This window comes from Poromitra crassiceps, assembly GCF_964638095.1.
Source record: "Poromitra crassiceps genome assembly, chromosome: 1".
NCBI classification, from domain to species: Eukaryota; Metazoa; Chordata; class Actinopteri; order Beryciformes; family Melamphaidae; genus Poromitra; species Poromitra crassiceps.
In genome coordinates, this window is record NC_139623.1 from 126,405,704 (window position 1) to 126,429,037 (window position 23,334).

General features: G+C 42.2%; 1 protein-coding gene and 1 long non-coding RNA gene across 2 annotated transcripts; both read left to right on the forward strand.

Annotated features, from left to right (window-relative positions):
- Positions 1-237: 237 nt before the first annotated feature.
- On the forward strand, positions 238-4,293 carry LOC310786393. Its single transcript, XR_014553214.1, has 3 exons — positions 238-278; positions 1,651-1,764; positions 4,122-4,293. It is a non-coding gene; the product is annotated as an uncharacterized lncRNA (long non-coding RNA).
- A 266-nt stretch (positions 4,294-4,559) lies between these two features.
- LOC310773037 (adhesion G-protein coupled receptor G7-like) lies at positions 4,560-17,330 on the forward strand (the record flags this gene model as incomplete). Its single annotated transcript, XM_083632959.1, has 9 exons — positions 4,560-4,571; positions 4,934-5,086; positions 5,493-5,605; positions 7,710-8,062; positions 8,785-8,866; positions 9,949-10,107; positions 10,851-11,019; positions 12,600-12,670; positions 17,327-17,330. The coding sequence occupies 9 exons, from the start codon at positions 4,560-4,562 to the stop codon at positions 17,328-17,330; spliced, it is 1,116 nt and encodes a 371-aa protein (XP_083489085.1).
- Positions 17,331-23,334: the final 6,004 nt, after the last annotated feature.

Consider the following 23,334-nt stretch of genomic DNA (forward strand, 5'->3'; position numbering starts at 1 on the left):
ATGTCCCTTGCAGACATTTAGGGAAGGGAATAATTCAAACATTACATGCTGTACATTTGTGGTAAAGAACACGCCTTGTCTGGTTGCCTGTATGTGCATGTCTGTTATGTGTCCACTATCCCCGCCCAGCATCACAGAGACCCTGGAGCAGCTCTCTCTGATGCAAAGTGTGGACCTGAACACGTCTCAGTATCAGGTGGTCCAGCCCAACCTGGTCATCCAGTCGGCCCAAATCCCTGCTGAAAACACACAGGGAGTCCAGTTCACTTCACTCAAAGGTGAGCTACTGGTCCTATAGCCAATCACAGGTGAGCTACTGGTCCTTTAGCCAATCACATCACACGTTAGTCTCTCTCAGAATGGAAAAGAACATGCTCCATCAATTTCCCTGTTTATACGTTGATTTAGGTGTAAATACGTTACACCCAGGGGTGTAGTGATAAATACAGAGGTGGGTAAACTATCCAAGGTGAGTAGTTTACCCACCTTGTCCCTCTTGATTGATACAGGTGATCTGAAAATACTGTAGGCGAGTAAACTCTTTGCCTCATTTCAAAGAGGAGGGTAAACTATGTTGTGTTTACCCTCCACTATGGACCCTTCTTGAACTAATCTTCTTACCCTTATTTAAAAAATAATAATAATAAATAAAATCAACAAATGCTACCTATTTCTTTTGAAAGTCTTAACTGTATGTGATGCACAGTTAGTTTAACTGTACTGTTGACAAAATGTACTATTGTAAGTTGCTTTGGACAAAAGCATCTGCTAAATGACATAATGGAATGGAATGGAATGTAATACATTGTCCAATCTGATTGGACAAGTCGACTGACCGACAAATCTTTTTTTCTCTCTCATGATCCATAATCTCATTTGTGAGATTGACTTCAATTTCTTCCACACCAGACAAAAGAGCTGAAACACTCAAATAAACTTGGCATAAGAATAATGACTCTCATGATCCTTCAACCATTCCTATAGTAACAGCTAGGGCATTCACGACTACTGGATTTCAATAGTCATCGACTAGGCTACTCCCAAAATGTAGTCGACTATTCATGGGAGATATATTGAATTGTTTCCACCCAAAAAAATGATAAATTCACATCAAAAAGGTCTCAAAACAGCCAGGGTTAACTCATATAGGCGGGACCAACCTGGAGGTATGTGAAATAGCAGAGTCCTGATTGGCTCTGAGAGGCTGTTCCCAAATGAGCCTCTAAACCCCACCAACTTGTCTGAGCCTGGAGGCAACTGGAGTCGACTAGTCGCCTACAGGGTTTGGCAAAACCTTTCTATGATCATCTAATCATGACCATCATAGCAAGTGGGCTCTGCGATTTTTGTCCCGGAAGTGATGTCACTCAACTGGAAGTGATGTCATCAGTGATGTAACTTGTGCATTCTACATTGTGACATCACTGATGAGGTAATCGGTGATGTCATAAGACTGATGTCATCAGTGATGTCATAAGAGCAAAATCATCTTACGACATCACTGATGATGTCATAGGCACTGATGTAACATCAGTTAAGGCTCCTTAGAACAAATTGTCGAATCATTGACTATTTTGGGTCACCCGTAGTAATGCGATGTAAATAAAGGTTATGGTAATAATACTAACAATTCTGATTCCCACTGTTTAGGAACTACTGGCAGTTTTGTGGCGGACCGAATTCAGCTGAACACCAATACTTCAGAAATTGTGGTGGAAAACGGGTCCCTAGTCGACGTTCTGATATACATACGATTCCCCCACGGTGAGAAGTTTTCCCTCTATTTGGAAAAGTCACAACTTTGTCATCCACATTGCACAAACCATCCTCCCACTGCAAAAAAGACACATCAGACTCTGAAAACCACTACTACTATTAAAAAACAACAATATATTATTACATACTGCAGTTTCTACTGCTAGTGCTTCTATCACCACAGGAATAAGTACCAGTACTATATTATTATGTCCATTTTATTCTCTTCTTTTATTCTTTTATTTTCTGGTCAACCATTTTATGTGAAGCACTTTGAATTGCCTCTGTGTATGAAATGTGCTATACAAATAAACTTGACTTGACTTGACTTATTATTATGTCAGTAAGGAGGTGGCCCCACAAGGGTTAATGTTGTATGAGCTGGCACCTCTGGGGTTAATGTTGTATGAGCTGGTGCCTCGGGGGTTAATGTTGTATGAGCTGGTACCTCTGGGGTTAATGTTGTATGAGCTTGTGCCTCGGGGGTTAATGTTGTATGAGCTTGTGCCTCGTTGGTTAATGTTGTATGAGCTTGTGCCTCGGGGGTTAATGTGGTATGAGCTGGTGCCTCGGGGGTTAATGTGGTATGAGCTGGCACCTCTGGGGTTAATGTTGTATGAGCTTGTGCCTCGGGGGTTAATGTTGTATGAGCTTGTGCCTCGGGGGTTAATGCTGTATGAGCTGGTACCTCTGGGGTTAATGTTGTATGAGCTGGTACCTCTGGGGTTAATGTTGTATGAGCTGGTACCTCTGGGGTTAATGTTGTATGAGCTGGTACCTCTGGGGTTAATGTGGTATGAGCTGGTACCTCTGGGGTTAATGTTGTATGAGCTGGTGCCTCGGGGGTTAATGTTGTATGAGCTGGTACCTCTGGGGTTAATGTTGTATGAGCTGGTACCTCTGGGGTTAATGTTGTATGAGCTGGTACCTCTGGGGTTAATGTGGTATGAGCTGGTACCTTTGGGGTTAATGTTGTATGAGCTGGTGCCTCGGGGGTTAATGTTGTATGAGCTGGTGCCCCGGGGGTTAATGTCATATGAGCTGGTGCTGTAATAGAAAAATAATTAAATGCCTTGTTGATCCATCAATAATGAGTTGCCCGTTTCAAGTGTATATAAGGAGGATTTTATTCCACAAGTTTCCATCTGTGCACAGAGTCTTTCCGACAGTCAAAACATTAGGTCAAGAGAGCCCCGAGCTCTCATCTTCACACTCTCATATAGTGATAGTAGGGTGCCCTCCCCACCCTGATCTCTGCTGTGAAATTCCATTAGCTCATATACAGTAGGTTCCAGTATATTTCCACCTCCCAGTCCACGGCTACCTTTATCTTTCATAAGAGACAATACAACCTTGGTCTAGTCACAAGACAAAATACATGTTATCGGCTTCAGGAATTCTCTGCATGATGGAGAGCATCTTAGAAGAGCCATAGATCATTATGGAACAGAGTTGATAATGATCAACAACCAATTAATAAGCAATCAATCAATAATTTTACTATCACAGTGCCTCGGGGGTTAATGTTGTATGGGCTGGTACCTCTGGGGTTAATGTCGTATGAGCTGGTGCCTCGGGGGTTAACGTTGTATGAGCTGGTGCCTCGGGGGTTAATGTTGTATGAGCTGGTGCCTCAGGGGTTAACGTTGTATGAGCTGGTGCCTCGGGGGTTAATGTTGTATGAGCTGGTGCCTCAGGGGTTAACGTTGTATGAGCTGGTGCCTCGGGGGTTAATGTTGTATGAGCTGGTGCCTCAGGGGTTAACGTTGTATGAGCTGGTGCCTCGGGGGTTAACGTTGTATGAGCTGGTGCCTCGGGGGTTAACGTTGTATGAGCTGGTGCCTCGGGGGTTAATGTCATATGAGCTGGTGCCTCGGGGGTTAATGTCATATGAGCTGGTGCCTCGGGGTTTAATGTCATATGAGCTGGTGCCTCGGGGGTTAATGTTGTATGAGCTGGTGCCTCGGGGGTTAATGTGGTATAAGCTGGTGCCTCGGGGGTTAATGTCGTATCAGCTGGCACCTTGGTGGTTAAGTGGTCATTTTGACCACTAGATTCCAAACTCTATAATCTCTCATGATAAATCCCCAATTGAGAGATTCAATGCTCTATGAGCTGGCACTTCGGGGGTTAATGTCGTATGAGAACATCATAAACAAGTCAGAATATCACCAAATTCACTATGCCGGCTTGTTGGACTTACCTTTTACATTAAAAGCAGTTCAGGAATCTGCTTGTAATATTAGGACAATCACCACTACTGCTACAGCTACAACATCAGCTATCATTCATTACTATTACTACTATAAATACTAATAATAATAATTTACATTCCTCTCTCTCTGTCTGATCTCTTGCGTGTGAAGAAGCTGTGGCTGGACAGCGAAAGCCATCAAACGTCTCGGTGGGTTTTGTTCTCTACCAGAACGATCGTTTCTTCACATCCCGGCTCTACAGGAGGCAGCAGTCCACCTCCATCAGGGTCCTGTCAGCCAGGGTCAAAAGTCACGACCACGCTGTGGATTATGTGGAAATGCTGTTTACACCCACAGTAAGATAACTAAGCTGTCATCACCTTTACACTATTTGGATATTTTATCATTATTCAAAGGAGCATATCTGAGCCTGACCCTGTCCACTTCCAACAGTGTAGGACTGTAGCAATATTACAGTTGTTATGGAATTATGAATTACTAGGCATCGCGCGCGCTATGCACGCTCGTTTATTATTATTATTATTATTATTAAAGGGAATGAGAGATGGGAATCTGATTGGTTTGATTGATGTAACGCCCAGCCGGCCCATGGCCACACCTGTGAATAATTCTTAATCACGCCCATTCAAAGCGGGTTCCTCTTACAAATGCGTCAAGCATGACCCGTCAGCTGACATTCAAGTCATATACAGGCCTCTGGGCCCGGCTGGGCTCCTGGTTCAGCACTTCTCAGATGACATCACAATGCAGCAGCTTATATCTGATTTTATTTAGTTTATCATGAAAAAAAAGGGAAGATGACCAAACACATATCCCACAAACGTTATTTTCTTTTAGTATGTGCTGGAGTAAAGTATAATTGTAAACACTGCTGCTTTTGTCGAAGTACACAGTAGTGTATCAAAATTAACCTTAATGTCACAGAACCCGGCAACATGTATTTATTGTTGTTGATGTTTTAGATCATCACCAATGCAGCGCTGTATGACTACGCCTGTGTGTTCTGGGACTACAAACTGGGTGACTGGAGCACTCACGGCTGCACCAAGGGCAACGCATCGGATGGAGTTCTGCAATGTTTCTGTAACCACACCACTAACTTCGCTGCACTCATGGTAACGTGCTTTGGCTCTATTGTGGCAATTTCATTCAAATGTTGTTGTTTTTTTACCAAACCAACATTACAGATAGGATGACGGTAAACTGAGAAATATGATTTCTTTTTTCTTATTACTGGATTGCAGATAGCACCAAAACTGTTTGCACCAAGGCTTTTTTGTTCAGCCTTTATAATGGGACTCTATGGAGTCAGCCTTGAGTGTCTCACTGTTAGCAAGGCTGTACTATTTACTGAATTCACTCAATTCTAAAAATTGCAACCTTTAAGTTACTGGTGCAGTGGCACCCAGAAGTGCTGTTCTGTTGTCGTGATGTCAAATATAAAAGTAACATACTTTTAATGTGTAGAGAAATCACTGTTTGATTGTTTGATTCTGTCCTCTGATTTTGTTTCTCCAACAGATATTCAGGGAGAATTACAAATATGCAGAAGCCCTGAGCTATATGTCCGTCATTGGACTATCTTTCTCTATCATTGGCTTAACAATAACAATCATTCACCACATTACGGAAAGGTAACACCTTATTTTCCTCCACATGCAGAAATTAACCTGATCTCAAGACACAGACATTAGGACATTAAGACAAGGCATAACATAAATACTGAAATATAGCCACATGTATATATATATATATATATATATATATATATATATATATATATATGACAGGAGGTATTTCGTGCCCACAGCAATAGACACAGGGCTCTATCGTTGCATCGGCCTATGAACTGCGCCCAACGCCAGACGCAGGGCAGATTAGGGGGCTTGGACCAGCGCACATATTTTGGTATCGGCGCTACACGCAGCCTTAAGCATTATAACCATGCCTTTTAAGCGTAAAATTGTGCACAATCTGCTCATTGGAGAAGTGCAGTAAACAAATCACAATCTTCCCTTTTAAGCTCCAATTCCACGGAGCGATCCAGTCCGGTCAGAAAAGCCAAGCGCTCTGAGCTCCCCCCCCCCCCCCCCCCTCCCTTTCATCCCCGTCTGTCTCATATATTATTCCATATTATTATGCTTCTCAAACCAATCAAACTGCAGTTTAAATACTGCAAGCATGTAAATACGCTACACTATAGCAAGATCAAAGTGAAAAGAATGTTCTAAACGCATTGGCTAGAAAAATATAGCCTATCCCATGTGGCCTATGTCATGATGAGATTAGATTGGTGAAAGTTTGTCCAGATTATAATGATATCCTTTTCTTCTCCAGTGCTGCAGATGATGCACATAAATATAGCCTACATTATGTAAAAGTCATTGCATAAATGTGTTTTTATTGTAAAAGTGAATGTGAAGTAGGCGAAGCCAAGACTTGCAGAGCGGAGATCACAGTAAGACATCACAGTAAGACATCACAGTAGAACCGTGTTACGGCTGTCACTCATCTCTAAATCACGTTAAATCTGCGAGGGATATTTATACCACCTGGATTACATATATGTTTCACATAGGGTTGTGTTTGGATTTCTGTTTTATTTTCGCCAATATTGAAATGTTCGAGAATTGCATGTTGTGTGAACAGAAACATTATTTCTATGTACCACTTTAGGCAGTTTAGACTGATTTGGTTGATATTTCCTGTCGAAATGGATTAGCATCAATGCATGCTGGGTGATTTCACATGTGGCTCAACAGCCTCTGAGGGAGTGAGAGAGAGAGAGGGACTGTCTGATGCGCGAGAGAGAGGGAGTGTTTGAGAGAGAGGGGGAGAGAACAGCCTCTGAATGACAGGGGCTCAAAACTACGATATAACAACTTTTTTCCATTGGTCTTTGTGCCTGTCTGACGCACGAGAGAGAGGGAGTGAGAGTGTGAGGAGGCAGAGGAGAGCTGCGCGTAAATACGCACAGAATATCCACGGCGCACTGAATAAGACCTGGTTTTGAAAAGCGCTAAATTAACGCCAGGGGGTAAGATATCGTTAGGCCGGTATTTAAGGCCGAAACGCCCATTCTGGCCTATTCTGGCACTGCGCCACGCCTCTTTGGCGTAAAGCGCATTTCGGCGCCTAAAACCATGTTGCTATCTTCCCGAGGCAGGCGCAAGGCACGTTTTTTTGCGTTTAACGCCAGTTTTGCGCCCAAGGCCTGTACCAAGATAGGGCCCACAATCTGCTGTGGTAGTTTTTCTCCAACCTGGCATAATTACAGATCAGAATTTGTTATATTCACAATAATACAACCAATTGTACTTTATTGTATTGTACTGTATTGTCTGTGGTAGTTGGCCAATCATGCAAATTTGGATGTGGGGACGTGGTAGTAGAAAAGCAGCAGCCACCAAAGTAAACTGAGCACTGCTAAATAAAAAAAAGTATCAAATTGACTATTTTAACTGAAATGTGATAGCTGTTCACTAAAAATGTTAAATGCAGCGTGATTGTTATTGTGTTGACGTATTTTAATCGCTTTTTGGGTTTAGCTGTTACAGTTTGCTTTGGCCATTAAGGGTATGGACAGCGTTCCTGACAAAATGGAGCTACGTCAAGCTCTACAGTGGCTTCACTGATTTGTTTTAACACAATCAATCTTTATGATGCTAGGTCAATGAGGCCCAGGAGGTTCAAACTAACCAGAAATAGCCTTTAAGGATTGCTTTTCAACTTCTTCAGTTTTCAAGGAAAAGCTCAGCAGAGCCGGAAGGCCCGGATCACCACAATTGTGAGTATCTGCATCAGTCTGCTGGCCTTCAGCATCATCTTCCTCTCCGGAGTCAACAACCCCAATGAAGCGAGCAGCACCCAGGTGGAAGCCACCAGCACCCAAACCACCGTCCCTGATTCAGACGTCCATGTTGAGCCAGATCAGGGCCGCTGCACGGCAGTGACGGCTCTTCTCCACTTCTTCCTGCTGGCGACCTTTATGTGGAACGCTGTGTTCGGCACGCAGTTGATGTTTCTCATCCAGAAAATGCGCCTCAGTCTTCCACCTGCCTTCATCCCCCTCAGCATTACTATTGGATGGGGTATGAGATTCAACATTCAAATATTTGAAATGAATGAAGATTAGGAGCACAATGGTACTGCAGGAAACAATCAATATGTGCTCTTTACAATAGTGTTTGTTGGGATAGCCAAAATGTATTCGTTTTTGTGTCACACGGGTAATGAAAAGCATTTCTTGTCAAATGAGCTCTCATCAGGGTGCTCCCACATTGGCCGGTTTTGTGAAACTACTGAAGTGAAATGAGTGGTTTTAATGTTTGCATTTTCAACAGAACGCCTCCGACACCATTTGAATTTTAATGCATAAAAAAGTAGCTACTGATTGATTTTCGATTGGAGGGGTGTGTAGGGGGAATGGCTAGCGGGTGTGGGTGGTGGGAAGGGGCGTGGTGAGGGAAAGGCTCAGGGAGAAGCTAGAGATAGGAAGGTAGTAGAGGATAGGGATACTGTAGGGAGGTCATAGAGGGTCAGGGTTCATAGGGTGGCTAGAGAGAGTGGCCAGGGGGATGTGGGTCTGCATTGAAAAGTGAATATGTGAGTGAGCAAGACCCATGTGGACGTTTCTTGGTTTATTGCTTACCTTGACAGAATACAGACCATAGTAGCATAAAAACAAACTGATAATTTATAGGTTGTTTATTGAAAAAGTATCCTACGTTGTTGCAGCACGAATCCTTCTTCAGCGTTGTTGATATTGAATTCAAGCCACCTGTAACTAGTTTGATTTCCTGTGTGATTTTAGGAGTACCAGCTGTCATCGTGGTGATCACACTAGGAGCTACCTACAGTGTCCACACACCTTTGGGATACAGACGGGAGGAATTGTGGGTCAATTACAGTCTTTTACTGTCTCTCTGCACTCGTCTCTTCTGTCTGTCTCTCTGCACTCGTCTCTTATGTCTGTCTCTCTGCACTCGTCTCTTCTGTCTGTCTCTCTGCCCTCTTGTCTTCTGTCTGTCTCTCTGCACTCGTCTCTTCTGTCTGTCTCTCTGCCCTCTTGTCTTCTGTCTGTCTCTCTGCACTCATCTCTTCTGTCTGTCTTCTGTCTGTCTCTCTGCACTCGTCCCTTCTGTCTGTCTCTCTGCCCTCTTGTCTTCTGTCTGTCTTCTGTCTGTCTCTCTGCACTCGTCTCTTCTGTCTGTCTCCTGTCTGTCTCTCTGCACTCGTCTCTTCTGTCTGTCTTCTGTCTGTCTCTCTGCACTCGTCTCTTCTGTCTGTCTCTCTGCACTCGTCTCTTCTGTCTGTCTTCTGTCTGTCTCTCTGCACTCATCTCTTCTGTCTGTCTTCTGTACTCGTCTCTTATGTCTGTCTCTCTGCACTCGTCTCTTCTGTCTGTCTCTCTGCCCTCTTGTCTTCTGTCTGTCTCTCTGCACTCGTCTCTTCTGTCTGTCTTCTGTCTGTCTCTCTGCACTCGTCTCTTCTGTTCTAACAAATAGGTTCCCTTTGGACACATCAGGCGTCGGCAAAAAGGGCAATAAAAGCGCAAATATTTTGCCTTTATTATAGATGTTGCTATGTTAGTTATCCCCCGCCAAAGGGGGGGCCTCTTCGTTAGTTTGTTAGTCACACTGTAATGTCGACTTTGTGCCGCTAGAGGGCGGCATTGACAATGAATGTGACTGAATCAAGAGTGGAACTACGCCAATGCTCGGGGACAACATGTTTAATTTTCTTACATGTTTATGTTTTTCCTTTTCACTTTGTGATTTTAAAGATCACGTGACGTCCAGATATTTCCAGGAGCTACAGTGGAGTTTGATATGAGAAAATGTTTCATGATGTAAAACATCCGCGGTAAACGTCCGATTTTGGTGTCAGTCACTCAGAATCAAAGAGCTCTTATTAATTTTACGGTACTGTCACTATTTTATTTTTTATTTTTATTTTTTATTTTTTTACCCTCAAGTTGCTGGCTTGCAGCTCTGGACAGCGACGGACGCTTTGACTTTGGGAAACCAATGTTTTGGGGCTTCCTCCTTCCAGTTGGCCTGGTCCTCATCTACAATGCTGTACTGTTGTTTTTCTTTGCACTAAAGACATGCAGAACAAATCCCAACCTAAACAGGTAATGTTGGACGCAGATTGATCCTGATAATTCTCTTTACCTAACTCTTGTTTGAAGGTATCTTATTGCTCTGTTTGAACCACTCACCTAAATAATATGGACAAACCACACTATCTTTTGGACTCACGTTTTGCACCAAAGTGTTGTGAGTCGCCATCTTGGTGTCCTTGCACAGCTCACAGGAGATGGGGGTTTCCCATGAGCCGCAGCTCCGCTCTACTATTGGTCCATGATCGGCAAGCTGCGCGATCACTGGACAGGCGACCTGTCAATCACCCCATTTTATATTGTCTATTTTACTCCAAACGGGCGAGTTATATAAGAAATGAGAGAAATACGAGTGGGAGGGTTAGGGTTAGAAATACGAGTGGGAGAACATGATGTGTGAATGGGGGAAAGGGGAGGGAGGGGAACAGACACTGCACTAGTTATATAAATGTGTCACAAATTTGGTTACATGTAAATATACTTGAGTGTCATCAGCATATAATTCAATGCTGTCTTCTGATGATATAACCTAGAGGGAGCATACATATTTAAAAAAGAAGGCCCCAGTAAGTAACTGTCACTATAGTCATGTAGTCATATTTTTAATATTTTTGTAATCAATATTATCAGCATCGGACAAGAATTATTGATAATAGCCATCATACAGTATCAACTTTTACATGTATTTATCTGCAATGTTTTACTCTATGTTTTACTAAAGAATAACGGCCAATCCTACTCTTTCTGTTGTGCAGTACCAAGCAGACAAAGTCTTTGGGGAAGAAGTTCCTCACTAGTTTTTCAGTGGCTGTGTTACTGGGCCTTTCCTGGATACTGGGTTACATGGTGCTCAGTACCAACCATGAGCAGGGAGTGGCCCATCTCATCTTAAGCATCATCTTCTGCCTCTGTACCACCACACAGGTAGGTTACAAGAATACAACCACTTTGTGGTACAATATTATTTAGAGTACCTACCTCTCACTGGCTTCTGGTTAGTTTTAGAATTGATTTTAAGATTTTATTGATGACTTACTGTATAAAGTACTAAATGGCCTGGCTCCAGAAGATATTTGTGAAACTCTATCTCCCTCTGTACCAATTGTTACATACCAGTGCCCAGTTATAACAATATCCATATTCTGGCTCGTATTCTTCTGTTTCTGGGGGTTAACTGGCATCAATGGACAACATTAGAACCAATTGGAACCAATTTCCTGAAGAAATGTTTGGCTAGCCAATGGCCATGTATCTCTTTTATACCTTTGGTTCCTCCTCATCTTCTTTGGACCAACTTTACTGTTTCTATGTAGGTGTGTCACAGAGAAACAGGCACTGTGTTTCTGTGTAGGAGTGTCAGAGAGAAACAGGCACTGTTTTTCTGTGTAGGAGTGTCACAGAGAAACAGGCACTGTGTTTCTGTGTAGGAGTGTCACAGAGAAACAGGCACTGTGTTTCTGTGTAGGAGTGTCACAGAGAAACAGACACTGTGTTTCTGTGTAGGAGTGTCACAGAGAAACAGGCACTGTGTTTCTGTGTAGGAGTGTCACAGAGAAACAGGCACTGTGTTTCTGTGTAGGAGTGTCACATAGAAACAGGCACTGTGTTTCTGTGTAGGAGTGTCACAGAGAAACAGGCACTGTGTTTCTGTGTAGGAGTGTCACAGAGAAACAGGCACTGTGTTTCTGTGTAGGAGTGTCACAGAGAAACAGGCACTGTGTTTCTGTGTAGGAGTGTCACAGAGAAACAGGCACTGTGTTTCTGTGTAGGAGTGTCACAGAGAAACAGGCACTGTGTTTCTGTGTAGGAGTGTCACAGAGAAACAGACACTGTGTTTCTGTGTAGGAGTGTCACAGAGAAACAGGCACTGTGTTTCTGTGTAGGAGTGTCACAGAGAAACAGGCACTGTGTTTCTGTGTAGGAGTGTCACATAGAAACAGGCACTGTGTTTCTGTGTAGGAGTGTCACAGAGAAACAGGCACTGTGTTTCTGTGTAGGAGTGTCACAGAGAAACAGGCACTGTGTTTCTGTGTAGGAGTGTCACAGAGAAACAGGCACTGTGTTTCTGTGTAGGAGTGTCACAGAGAAACAGGCACTGTGTTTCTGTGTAGGAGTGTCACAGAGAAACAGACACTGTGTTTCTGTGTAGGTGTGTCACAGAGAAACAGGCACTGTTTTTTGCAAAAAGTATCACAACTCAGAAGGTTCGATACATTTACATGTATGAACTTGATACATTTACATGTATGAACTTGATACATTTACATGTATGAACTTGAATGATCCGGTTGTTTGAAAAGAATGGGCCTGCCCATCACTAGCTCCACCTGGTGGCCACTGATCACCTCCACTGGAGCAGTTGGTGGTTATGTGCCTTCCTCAAAGGTATGTCAATTTCTAGGGAACAGCAGAGAGTCACTTTTTCATTTCCTGAGCTAAGAATCAACTCGAGCAATAAGAAAATAAGAGTGATCCTAACCACTTTCTTCATGCTCACTCTCCAGGGTTTTCAGATATTCATCTTCTTCACAGCAAGAACAGCAACCTTCAAGAAAGCCTTCTGCACGGCCATCAGGCATACCACTTCTGCCTGCACCCAGAGCAAAAATAAAGAAAGAAAAGAACAGGAAACGCAAAGCACTGGCATTAACTTAATTCAAATCAACTCGAGTGCACCCTGCCCCCAAGGTGTCTGCCCCCAGGGTGCCACTGATGCAGATGTTGACTGTGGGGGGGAGGGAGAGAGAGATGTGTCTGTCTGTCCCTAATGGCAATATAGACAAGTTTCCTGGGCCGTTCCTAGGGCGGCGCCATAGCAGCATTTCGTGTCCCCGGCTTCCGTTTAAGTCCACATTGCGTCCACAGCAGCGAGCACATCAGAAGGCAGCAGCCGAAATATCCAAACTTTTTTACAACGATCGATAACATCAGCTACACTAACGTTAGCAGACGTTATTAACAATGGGTTATTCTGGAACACATTGTGCAGTGCGTGGCTGTCACAAAACACAGTGCGCGTTTCCATCCACTGCTATTTTGCGAATTATAGAGCTGACAATCACCTCGTGTTTGAGGCTGTCTGAGCTGCTGATCAGCTGCTAGACCCGATATACAGCTCTGTTAAACACATCTAACGTTATTAATTTAAAGTTTCTTGATGATCTACAAGTAGACAAAGGTACCATAACGCCATTTCTGGATTACCAGGTGCGACTCGGCAAACTAACGTTATAATCCTAACCCGATCTCCCAATTTTTTTTTAAATAGCAACGTTTGTGGACCAACGTTGCTATGTTACAATTTCGTCTCCGAAATTGTAAAATGGTAATCCACGGAGCAGATAGTAGGTGAATAGAATTTCATTCAAGTCTAGAAGTGAGTCGCCTTAAAGTTAATATCCCAGTCTTCTTCTGTTTACCACGGCGGGTATTGTGCTGCGTATTTACCATGATTTACCCTGTGTAGCCCTATTGTGTGGAGGCTACACACGGCATGTCATGTTTTGCAGTGATCAAGGCAAACTGGGTTGTTTTTGAATGGAGAGACACCTAACGTTAGTCTGGCTGACTGTGACAGAGGAGAGGACTGTAACCTAATGTTAGTCTGACTGTGAGAGAGGAGAGTACTGTCACTGTAACCTAACATTAGTCGGACTGACTGTGACAGAGGAGAGGACTGTAACCTAACGTTAGTCTGGCTGACGCTTCGGAGCTTTTGAGATAGTTCATCGCATTGCCGTCCACCGCCATTGATTCCTCAAAATACGCTATAATCCTGCCTGTAGTTACGTTCGGCCATTTACACATATTATCTTCCCATGTGTCCACTGTCAACGGGTGTGGGATAGACACTCTTTCATTAGATAGGAGACTCGCAGAATGATCCCAAGTTTGCATTTTTTCAGCGGTCGCTATGGCTACTACGGTAGTATGCTACGCTTCTCCGTATTCACAAACACCGGAAGCGACAGACACGATCGCGGCCGAGTCCGGAAGCAAACCGGAAGTGCCCAGGAAACTTGTCTATACATTGAGAAGTTGAGAAGGACAAATCCCCTGCTCTCAGTGCTCCTAGGGGAGAGCAGAGCAAGGAACTAACCATTCTACACTGAAACGGAAATTGGTGTGACGGGTATATATACCACTCTCATACCATGTCTGTATCGCTTAGGGCAGGGGTGGGCAATTATTTTTCATAGGGGGCCACATGAGAAACCCAGATTGTTGCCGGGGGCCGAACAAATATTGTCATGCCGTAACCCATGGATGGGTAACTTTGATGATAGAGAGGGCCACAAAAAATGTCCTCGCTACCAGGTTTGGCTGAGGGCCGAACGGCGCCAGCGTGAAAAATTTGGTGCATTTGAAGCCACGTTTAGAGGAATAACTCATTTTAAATTAACAGTTGTGATGTCATTATTCAGTCTTAACCACCAATATTTCATCCTTTTCTCACTCACTCCTATGTCACCACCTGCTCTCAGGACTTGAAATTAACTTTTTTGACCACCTGCCAATATGGCTGCTAGATTTTAAAGTTACCAGCCAATTAGAATTTCCTAGCCAAAATGTTTTTCTTGAAATAAATCAGGATATGAGTGGGTTAATTTAAGCATAAGTATCAGTAAGTGGCCCGGGATGATCAAAGCCTGTGTTGAGGGTCACACGAACAAAAATGCAGTCTTGAAGCTAAATAAATCCAAAACCAATGAGTTAATTATTTAACTCATTAAGTGCCATAGACGACCTAACTCGTCTTACATAATCCAGCGCTTAAGTGCCAAGGACGAGCTAACTCGTCTTACATAAACATTTTTTTTTTTTGACGGTGGGACATCAATCAACCCCTTTTACATCTTCGAGATAACTATTTGGAGCAAGAGCATGTGTGTAATCTATTTTACCGACCACTAAGTGGCGACAGAGACCGAGAGAAGTCACAGCCACGGGACCCAAAAGCCACAAAAGCAGCCGCCTCCCGCGGAAATGGCTTGGCGATTTTACAGTCAGAAGCCCGGACACACACACACAGAACGGACAGAGATCCCTTCCCCCCAGAGCCGCGCAGCAACGCGCGAACACACACACACACACACACACACACACACACACACACACACACACACACACACACACACACACCGCGGGAGCAAGCCATTCAAGGAAATGGCGACGCGATTTTACAGTAATCCATTTCAGACTCGTCTTGCCCGACAGGCAGACAGGCAGGCAGGCAGCAGCAACGCGCTTCTGACACGCCCGCTGTTAGAGCCAGGAGGAAGGAGGAGAAGACACACGGAGGGAGGAGTTTGAATGAGAGGGGTGTTTCCTGTTGTTATGGAGGAAATTACTGTTCAAAACTATTGTTTAGAATGTCTGACGGTCTTACTGATGCCAAAAATGAATGGTTAAAGTGACTGTTTCACAAAAAGCCATTTATCTCTGAATAAATTTCCAGACGCTGAAACCATGCTGTACTCAACGGCTAATATCTACATAACTACTAACTCTGCAAACTAACTCTTTTAGACAGAGAAAGCACACATTCTATTAGTTATTTTTAGATGATTGGTGTTCATGAATTCTTAACAGAAAAGAATCCTCGGCTCTTCTAAAATGAGCCAGAATCGTCAAAAACACCCCTGGCACAACTTACCTACAGGAATGAAAACATGGCTGGCATTCAATGTGTTAAATTTCTAATTCAATGTAGCCTTTTAGTCATAAAGATTATTGAAAGATATTCCATATTCCAGACTGAAATGCTATAACAGAAGTGGAGTATGGCCAGAATGACATGAACATTTGGACATTTATTCAGCGGGTATCTTGCATGTTGCGTTCAGGTGCACTGTGTAAAAAAAAAAGTTTTTTTTTTTTTTTTTTTTTGCAATTCCATCGCGGGCCACACAGGTGGCGCCCGGCCCGCGGGCCGCAGTTTGCCCATGTATGGCTTAGGGTGTCGAGTCTATTTTTTATTTGTCTTTATTGAATGTTCCAAAACTGCATGCTAAGAATAGGCTAATGATTATTTCCACCCAGCACTTATTTCATTTGGTTACTTCCATGTCAAAAGTGTGTAAGGAAAGTTTGTAAGGAACAAGGAACAAGGCATGGGGAAATATGCAAATGTGTTTGTCCAATGCTCCAATGGCATTGCTCTCTGTCAGAACTTGCTTGGATGTCCTAGTAGCAAAGGTAAAGGCATAAATTAATAGCAGATGAGCAGGGTTTAGCAAAGCCAGATTACAGTGTTCAAAGAGGACAGGATGATGATATATATTATTAGATATATGGGAGTGAGAACAAGTTGGATAAACTGTCTAAACTAAAGGCTAAACTGGTTTGGTCTGTCTGGGCACAAAATGATTGTGTAATCAGAGGGCTTAACTAGGGCAGCTGGGCAGGGAGAGGTGACACGGAGGTGAGGGAGAAAAGGCGACTGAATAATTACATCACAACAGTCTAATCTATGTTAATATTCTTCTAATCTGGCTTCAAGTGGCCATCTTTTGGGGGGCGGCGGCGGCCGCCACACTATAGCATTGGGGGCGGGGGGGCTTGTGGCTTGTGTTGGCATGGGCACCCACTGGCAGAAACATAAATCAGCGCCTATGGATGTTGGACATGTGATCTGATACAGGTGTTGGACATGTGATCTGATACAGGTGTTGGACATGTGATCTGATACAGGTGTTGGACATGTGATCTGATACAGGTGTTGGACATGTGATCTGATAGAGGTGTTGGACATGTGATCTGATACAGGTGTTGGACATGTGATCTGATACAGGTGTTGGACATGTGATCTGATACAGGTGCTGGATTTCTCTGCTGGGGCGTTGAAGTGGGGTGCAAAAGTGACCTCCCTGAGTGTTTGGGATGCAGAAATGGCCTTATTGAATCAAAGGAGCAATGAAAATTGATGGTATAAATGATAATGCCTGTTCACTTTAATCTCTTTATGGGTCAGCCATGCAGCATAAACACAGTTTATTGGAGGGCCCTTCTTGTTGAGGGCCCCTGGGCGTAGATCTGGCCTTCCGTTTGGCCAATTAGTCATTTAAGTCTTGCGGGCTACTTCATTATATCGTTTTTGTTTTTTGTTGTGATTTGCTATGCATGTACGGTACATGTACGACTACTTCCGCTCCAACACAATGCGAGCGTGAGAGATCTCAGATATCAGTCCCACCCTACTTGCTCTGTGTCTCTGTGTGCTCTCATTCAGCTGAGAGCAGAGGAGAGAGAGGAAAGCATGGCGGAGACGACTGCACAATAAGTCAAAAAGTCCACTGAAGTGGGCGTCAGGGTAGTGCAGCGGTAAAGCGGAAAACATACTTGTGCGTCAGCCTCAACTTTAATTTAATTTTTATTTTATTTTACCTTTATTTAGTAACGTGTAACGTCAACTCCACAAGCTCTATCTATAGAGTCTCAGCTTGTACAAATACATAAATGCGACCCCAAATCCCCGACATGTCGATTTGCAGGGGACTTATATTATGTTGAGACTGTTTGCCCTTGACCGATATGCAAGCTAATGTCAGATGCCCCAACTCATGTTAAAAATGAAAGATGGTGTAATGCAACTTCCTGCAATAATTCAATGTTTTTCCACATCATACATTTTAAAGTGCACTCCTCTTATAGTGATCACCTTGGGACGGGTCAAATTGATCACTATAAGCGGATGATCATTATAACAGATTTTTTATTTTTCTCATGCAGATTAGCATCTAATTGACATTTGTGTATACATGAATGCAGTACATATAAAGTCAAGGAATATTATTGACTTTAAAAATCCATACAGTAAGTCAGGCCTCCAGCTGTTTCAAACACAGCTCGCATAGACAGACATCTCTGCACAGACAGAGATGGCGGGATCTCTCAATATACAGACAGACATGCACCGAGTATTGCTCTTGTATGCTCTCATTTTTGGCAGTTTGTAAAAAATAATAAAATTGCTGTAGTTTTAAACATGTTTTCCATTGTTCTCACGTGGGATATGGCCCAAAATGATCACTGTAAGCAAGTTATTTGTGTGTATAGGAATGATTCAGGACGAAGCTTTTTGATCAATATAAGCGGTTGATCACTATAACCGTGATCACTATAAGCGGATTCCACTGTATCTATTTTATTTTTGGTTATCCTGTACTTTTCTCCTGCTTTGTGTGTAACAAAGTGAATGTTTATTCTCCTATCTGCTTACTGGCCATGCGTACATGCAGACAGCATTTATGTTTCTAGTACAATACTTAACCCTGAAGAAGACTTCTGTCAAAATGTTGTATTATATTTTACCATTAAAAGAATATTCTTGCATCGTGGCTGCGAGTTTGACCCCCACCCCCAACACACACACACACACACACACACACACACACACACTCACACACACACACACACACACACACACACACACACACACACACACACTAGGACAATACATTAACCATCATTACAGTGACAGCTGTTCCCTTTAAAGTCCCGCTGAAATCACAGCAGGAAAAACAGGAAGTCAGGACATTTTAGTGTAATCGACCTTCCTCAAACTCCCAGTTTGTAATGTGGGAAAACAAAGAGTGCTCCCTGCCTGGCATGTGGCAAGAGAGTGCCACAGGGATGACATATTTTGGTAGGTTAACCCGGAAGTTAAAGGGATTTTTGAATGGGATTTGGTTAGATGCCTGAAATATGGCCTGTGGTTAATGTTAAAGTTCATGATACTTAGGCCTTTGTGTCCAGCAAGATAATCTTCACAAATGAACGTCACTTTTATCATTTTTTGAAGAGTTTTCTGGTGATCGTGATTTCAGATGATTCCATTTACGCTTCAGAAATCCTAACGCGTTTTAGGACTCATTTCTGCGGTACTCTATGCAGGTGTTGAATGTCAGGAAGACACGCAAACCTGTGAAAAGATTTGTGTTTGTACTGACTGGCTGTGAAGTCCCAGCCTCCACCAACTAGATCTATGATTGTCGCCTGCATACCATCTGGTCTGGATGAGACTTTCAGCTTAATGCTAGGCACAACACTCATTTGTATATTGCTTTATTTTGTTATTATTCATTTTGTTATGTATAACTTCTCCTGTAAACACCTTGTGTCACTTCAACTTTCTACTTCAGTTGAAGATTTTGCCTCAATTAAAAGTTTGCATGGTCCGTTCTTGAAGAGCTCAGGGCCCAAAAGACCCATTTAACCCATACATGATGCAGCATTTGCGTGCATATCCCTCATTTGTGTGTGTATCCCTTTAAGACCGCGAACCGCAAAGGGATACACACACAAATGCTGCATCAGGTATCAATGGGTTAAGACCTTTTTTGCTTTCCACTATAAACACGTAAAAAATGTTTTGTTGTATATTGCTGGATTTTTCATTTTGTTACTTATCACTTCTATTCTGTGAACTTCTCATGTAACTTCAGTTTTGTTAATTCTTTAATTAAATATTTTTGCTTGAATAAAAAGTTTGCATTTTTTTTGGTCATGTTAATCGTGATGTGAAATGTTCATACGGTTTCATCTCTGGTGACAATATGGAAACGTATTTACATTATATAACGTTAGACACCAGGCTTGCAGAACAAGGACGTTAACGCAGGCATCTGTAAATATTCAACTCTCTCTCTCACTCTGCTTGTGATTGTGCATGTGTGTGTGTGTGCGTGTGTGTGTGTGTGTGTTCCTGCTCATCTTTTTGTCCATTTTTTAGACACAACTGACAAATATAGCCTAAAAAAATGGTCAGACCCCCTAGGGGCCCCGGACCCCCTGTGGAAGACCCCTCACTATTCTAGCTAACACGTCACTACTAGTGAATAGATACTAAAATACAATAATGGTGGACACAGAGAATCTGTCTTCAAAGTGTATTTATTTCATGTTTCACATAGTTCATGGTGTCATTTGTACAATATTCATTTACATGTGTGCCAGTGTAAAATAATGCAGTGATATACTGTACAGTAGCCTATAGCTAAACTCATTTAAAAAAGTGACATAAAGGAGGTACCAAAGGTGAACTGTGCTCTGGCTGTGAGGATACGTGTCAGTGTGGAGCCTGGCAAGTGAAGCAAGAATGGTTTAAAAAAAATCTGATGGTAGAGATGGGGTCTGAGAGATCACAATTATTTGATTATTTTTGAGATGTGCTGTAAATGAACAGTGAGTTATTATATTATTTACCTTGGAGTGAGTCATGCACCTTTCTCAGTAATGTCCATACATTAAAACATAGTGTGTGTGTAGGAGAGTGCAGAGCCATAGACATATAAGAGTTGCGTAATCTCCATTCACTCCAATGTTGTTTTGGGTTTTTTGTACCTCGCAATAGTAATTGTATATGATCAGCTTTATTTTATGCATTCATACTTTCAGGAACTATATTCCCCAGCACAAACTACAGATGGTGTTCACAGAATCGTGTTGCTAGGGAACAATTTGGAAACTTATCTCCTGTCAGTTATAGAGAACCGCAGGAATTAGTCCGTAAGTATACTTCCGGGTTCGTCAGGGGGAAAGTGAATGGGGTTTTAGAATGTGGATTTCACTTAAATGCATAAAACAACAAAAGTTAAAAAAAGTTTATGGGAACGCGAATTTGGGTTCAGCAGGATAATCTTCACAAACGTTAATAACTTTTATGACTTTGAACATACATTTTGAAGTATTTGAAGCATATTATGGCATTTCATTGGCAATGATAATATTCACGTGTATTGACAGAATGTAGATGAAGCAATCTGTTATAAATATAAGGTGCTATAATTTAGCATAGCATTTAGCTATTTTAGCATTATATCCACCCCAGTAACTGAATTTAATTCCAATAAGTAGGCCTATTCATCAGAATCCGCTTTATTAGCCAAGTACACATACAGTACAAGGAATTTGAGTTTGGTTTGCTCTCAAAGTTACTCACACACAGAAATGCACAAGCTAAAACAAATAAGGGCACTGGTAACCTGTATCATGTTCAATTTCTCATGTTTATAACAAACCAAATTCCACGAAAATCGGTTCAGAATAAAGTGAGTTACAGCCTATTTTATAGAGAACTCTGCATCTCTCACATGGCAGATGCAGAGCAGCGCGTATCTTGACGCTCCAAGTAGCAATGTGGTTGGACTACGCCCCCGTTGAGCTTCTCCACACTGCAATGAGGGGTACTTCTCAACCAATCTATCAGAAAATATGTGTAGCATGTTCCCAACAGGCCAACAACGCTGACGTCTGGATTTGACAAGATAAAAATACTTAAACACTTAGTAAAAAACCTTTGTACTTCCAAAGGCTTCTTCAGTTGTTCCTGAAAGTAGGAGTGCAACAAAGGATTGTGCGATAGAAAATGGAGTGTGTTGTTGTGTGTTACAGTGATTTATCTGTTTCCCTGTTTCTATGATATTTTCATATTCATTTTCCAGTAACACTCTATTTTGGATAGTTGAATGTTGAAACTCAACTTCCTATCTGCCTTATTTCTAGCTGCCATGATGCCTTACGTGAAATATGGGCGCTTCTTCCGGTGTAATCCTCCCAGCCCCCTCCCCCCGTTACGTTGCTGACACGCGAACACAACATAGCCCGTCTGTAAACGATGTTTCTAAGCTGCAGGCGAAGGGAGCAAAAATACGAAAACATAACTTGTAGAACTTGGTCCATAGATGTTACATAGCGATTTTGGTGGAGATCGGTTAGGAGATGTCAAACATGTGTTTTTCCCAGGTGGACGTTGAGGGTCCTTAAGGCATATTTGTAGCGCAATTTCAGCTGAACAGGTGGAAAAAAAGTTGCTTGAAAATCAGTCAGCTTGCTTGGAAGTTATGGCCTTTGAAAGTTTGAAATTTTAACCTTTAATTATAGCACCCCATATAGCATCAGACCAATTCAAAAAATATTTCTTGAACAGAAACTAAAAGTCTGTGAAAGAGCTGTTGCACACCTTAAAAACTTTAAATCAGGTGCGTAGGATGGAACAATAAACTAGGGGTGGAGAAAATACCGCAAAACACTGACCTTACTGGTAAACTCTTTATTAGAAGACAATAGGGAAACAACGTTTCGGTGCTAGACCTTCATCAGGTTTTAAAAGACTGACTCATGTCAGTGAGGTATGTACAGGCTTTACCAGTTTACCAGTAAGGTCAGTGTTGAACAGAAACTAGCCACCAATATCTGGCACTGGGCCAAATTTCATGTCTGCGATGTACCAACTCATTGGAATTTGCGTCACAGAAAAACAATGACGACGAAAATACTGTAATAAACCAGCACAAAAACAATAGGGGCTTGAACCCCTAAAAATAAAAATGACAAAGAAGGTGGCATCGAAAAAATAGGGAAAAAGAGTACCCAGTGTGTAACAAGTAGGGGTGTCACAATATATCGTCCCACGAAATTTCGCGATAGTAAAATGTCACGATATCTATCGTTGAGATGAAATCTCATATCGCAATTTTTTTTTTTTTTTTTTTTTTCCCCAAAAATAGACAAAGAAACGTCTTTGTTTGTTGAAGTTCAATGTGTGGAAAGTAGTTCAGTTGAACAAGTCTCTGAAGAGACACATGAGAAGTTATACAGGAGAGAAACCATTCAATTGAGTTTCTGGCAAAACTGTTTACTTGACAGGAAAAACTGAAGATGCATAAAAAATAGACTAAGAAAAGTCTTGTTGTTTGAGTTTGAAGAAAAACTGAAGATGCATAATGAGAATTTATACTGCTGAGAAACCTTTTAGTTCAAAGTAAATCTAAGTGACGGTGTAACTCATTCTATTTCAAGATAAGCCTTATCTCCAATCTCATGTTTTTTCTAGTTGTTATTGTAATAACAATTTCCCACAACAGCATGTTTTGTATTTGTGCATTTCAAATAAAATACTACTTTTCCAGTCATATATTGTCATTATTCAAGTTTAAAAAAATATTGTTAAAATCGTATTGTATCGTATCGTTATCGTGAACCCAGTATCGTGATACGTATCGTATCGTGAACTGAGTGTATCGTGACACCCCTAGTAACAAGTGACGGCAAGGAGGGTCCTGACCAAACATCAGTATTTGTCTAGAATGGGTTGTGGACGGAGGAAAAAGAAAGGATCTAGGTAGAAAAAAAGCATGTTTAACAGAAGTTGGAATATTCCACTTTGTCAGGCATTTTTCATCCAGACATTTTGGCAGATTTGAGGGAAGACGACATGAAGCGGTGCGCCGTACTGTC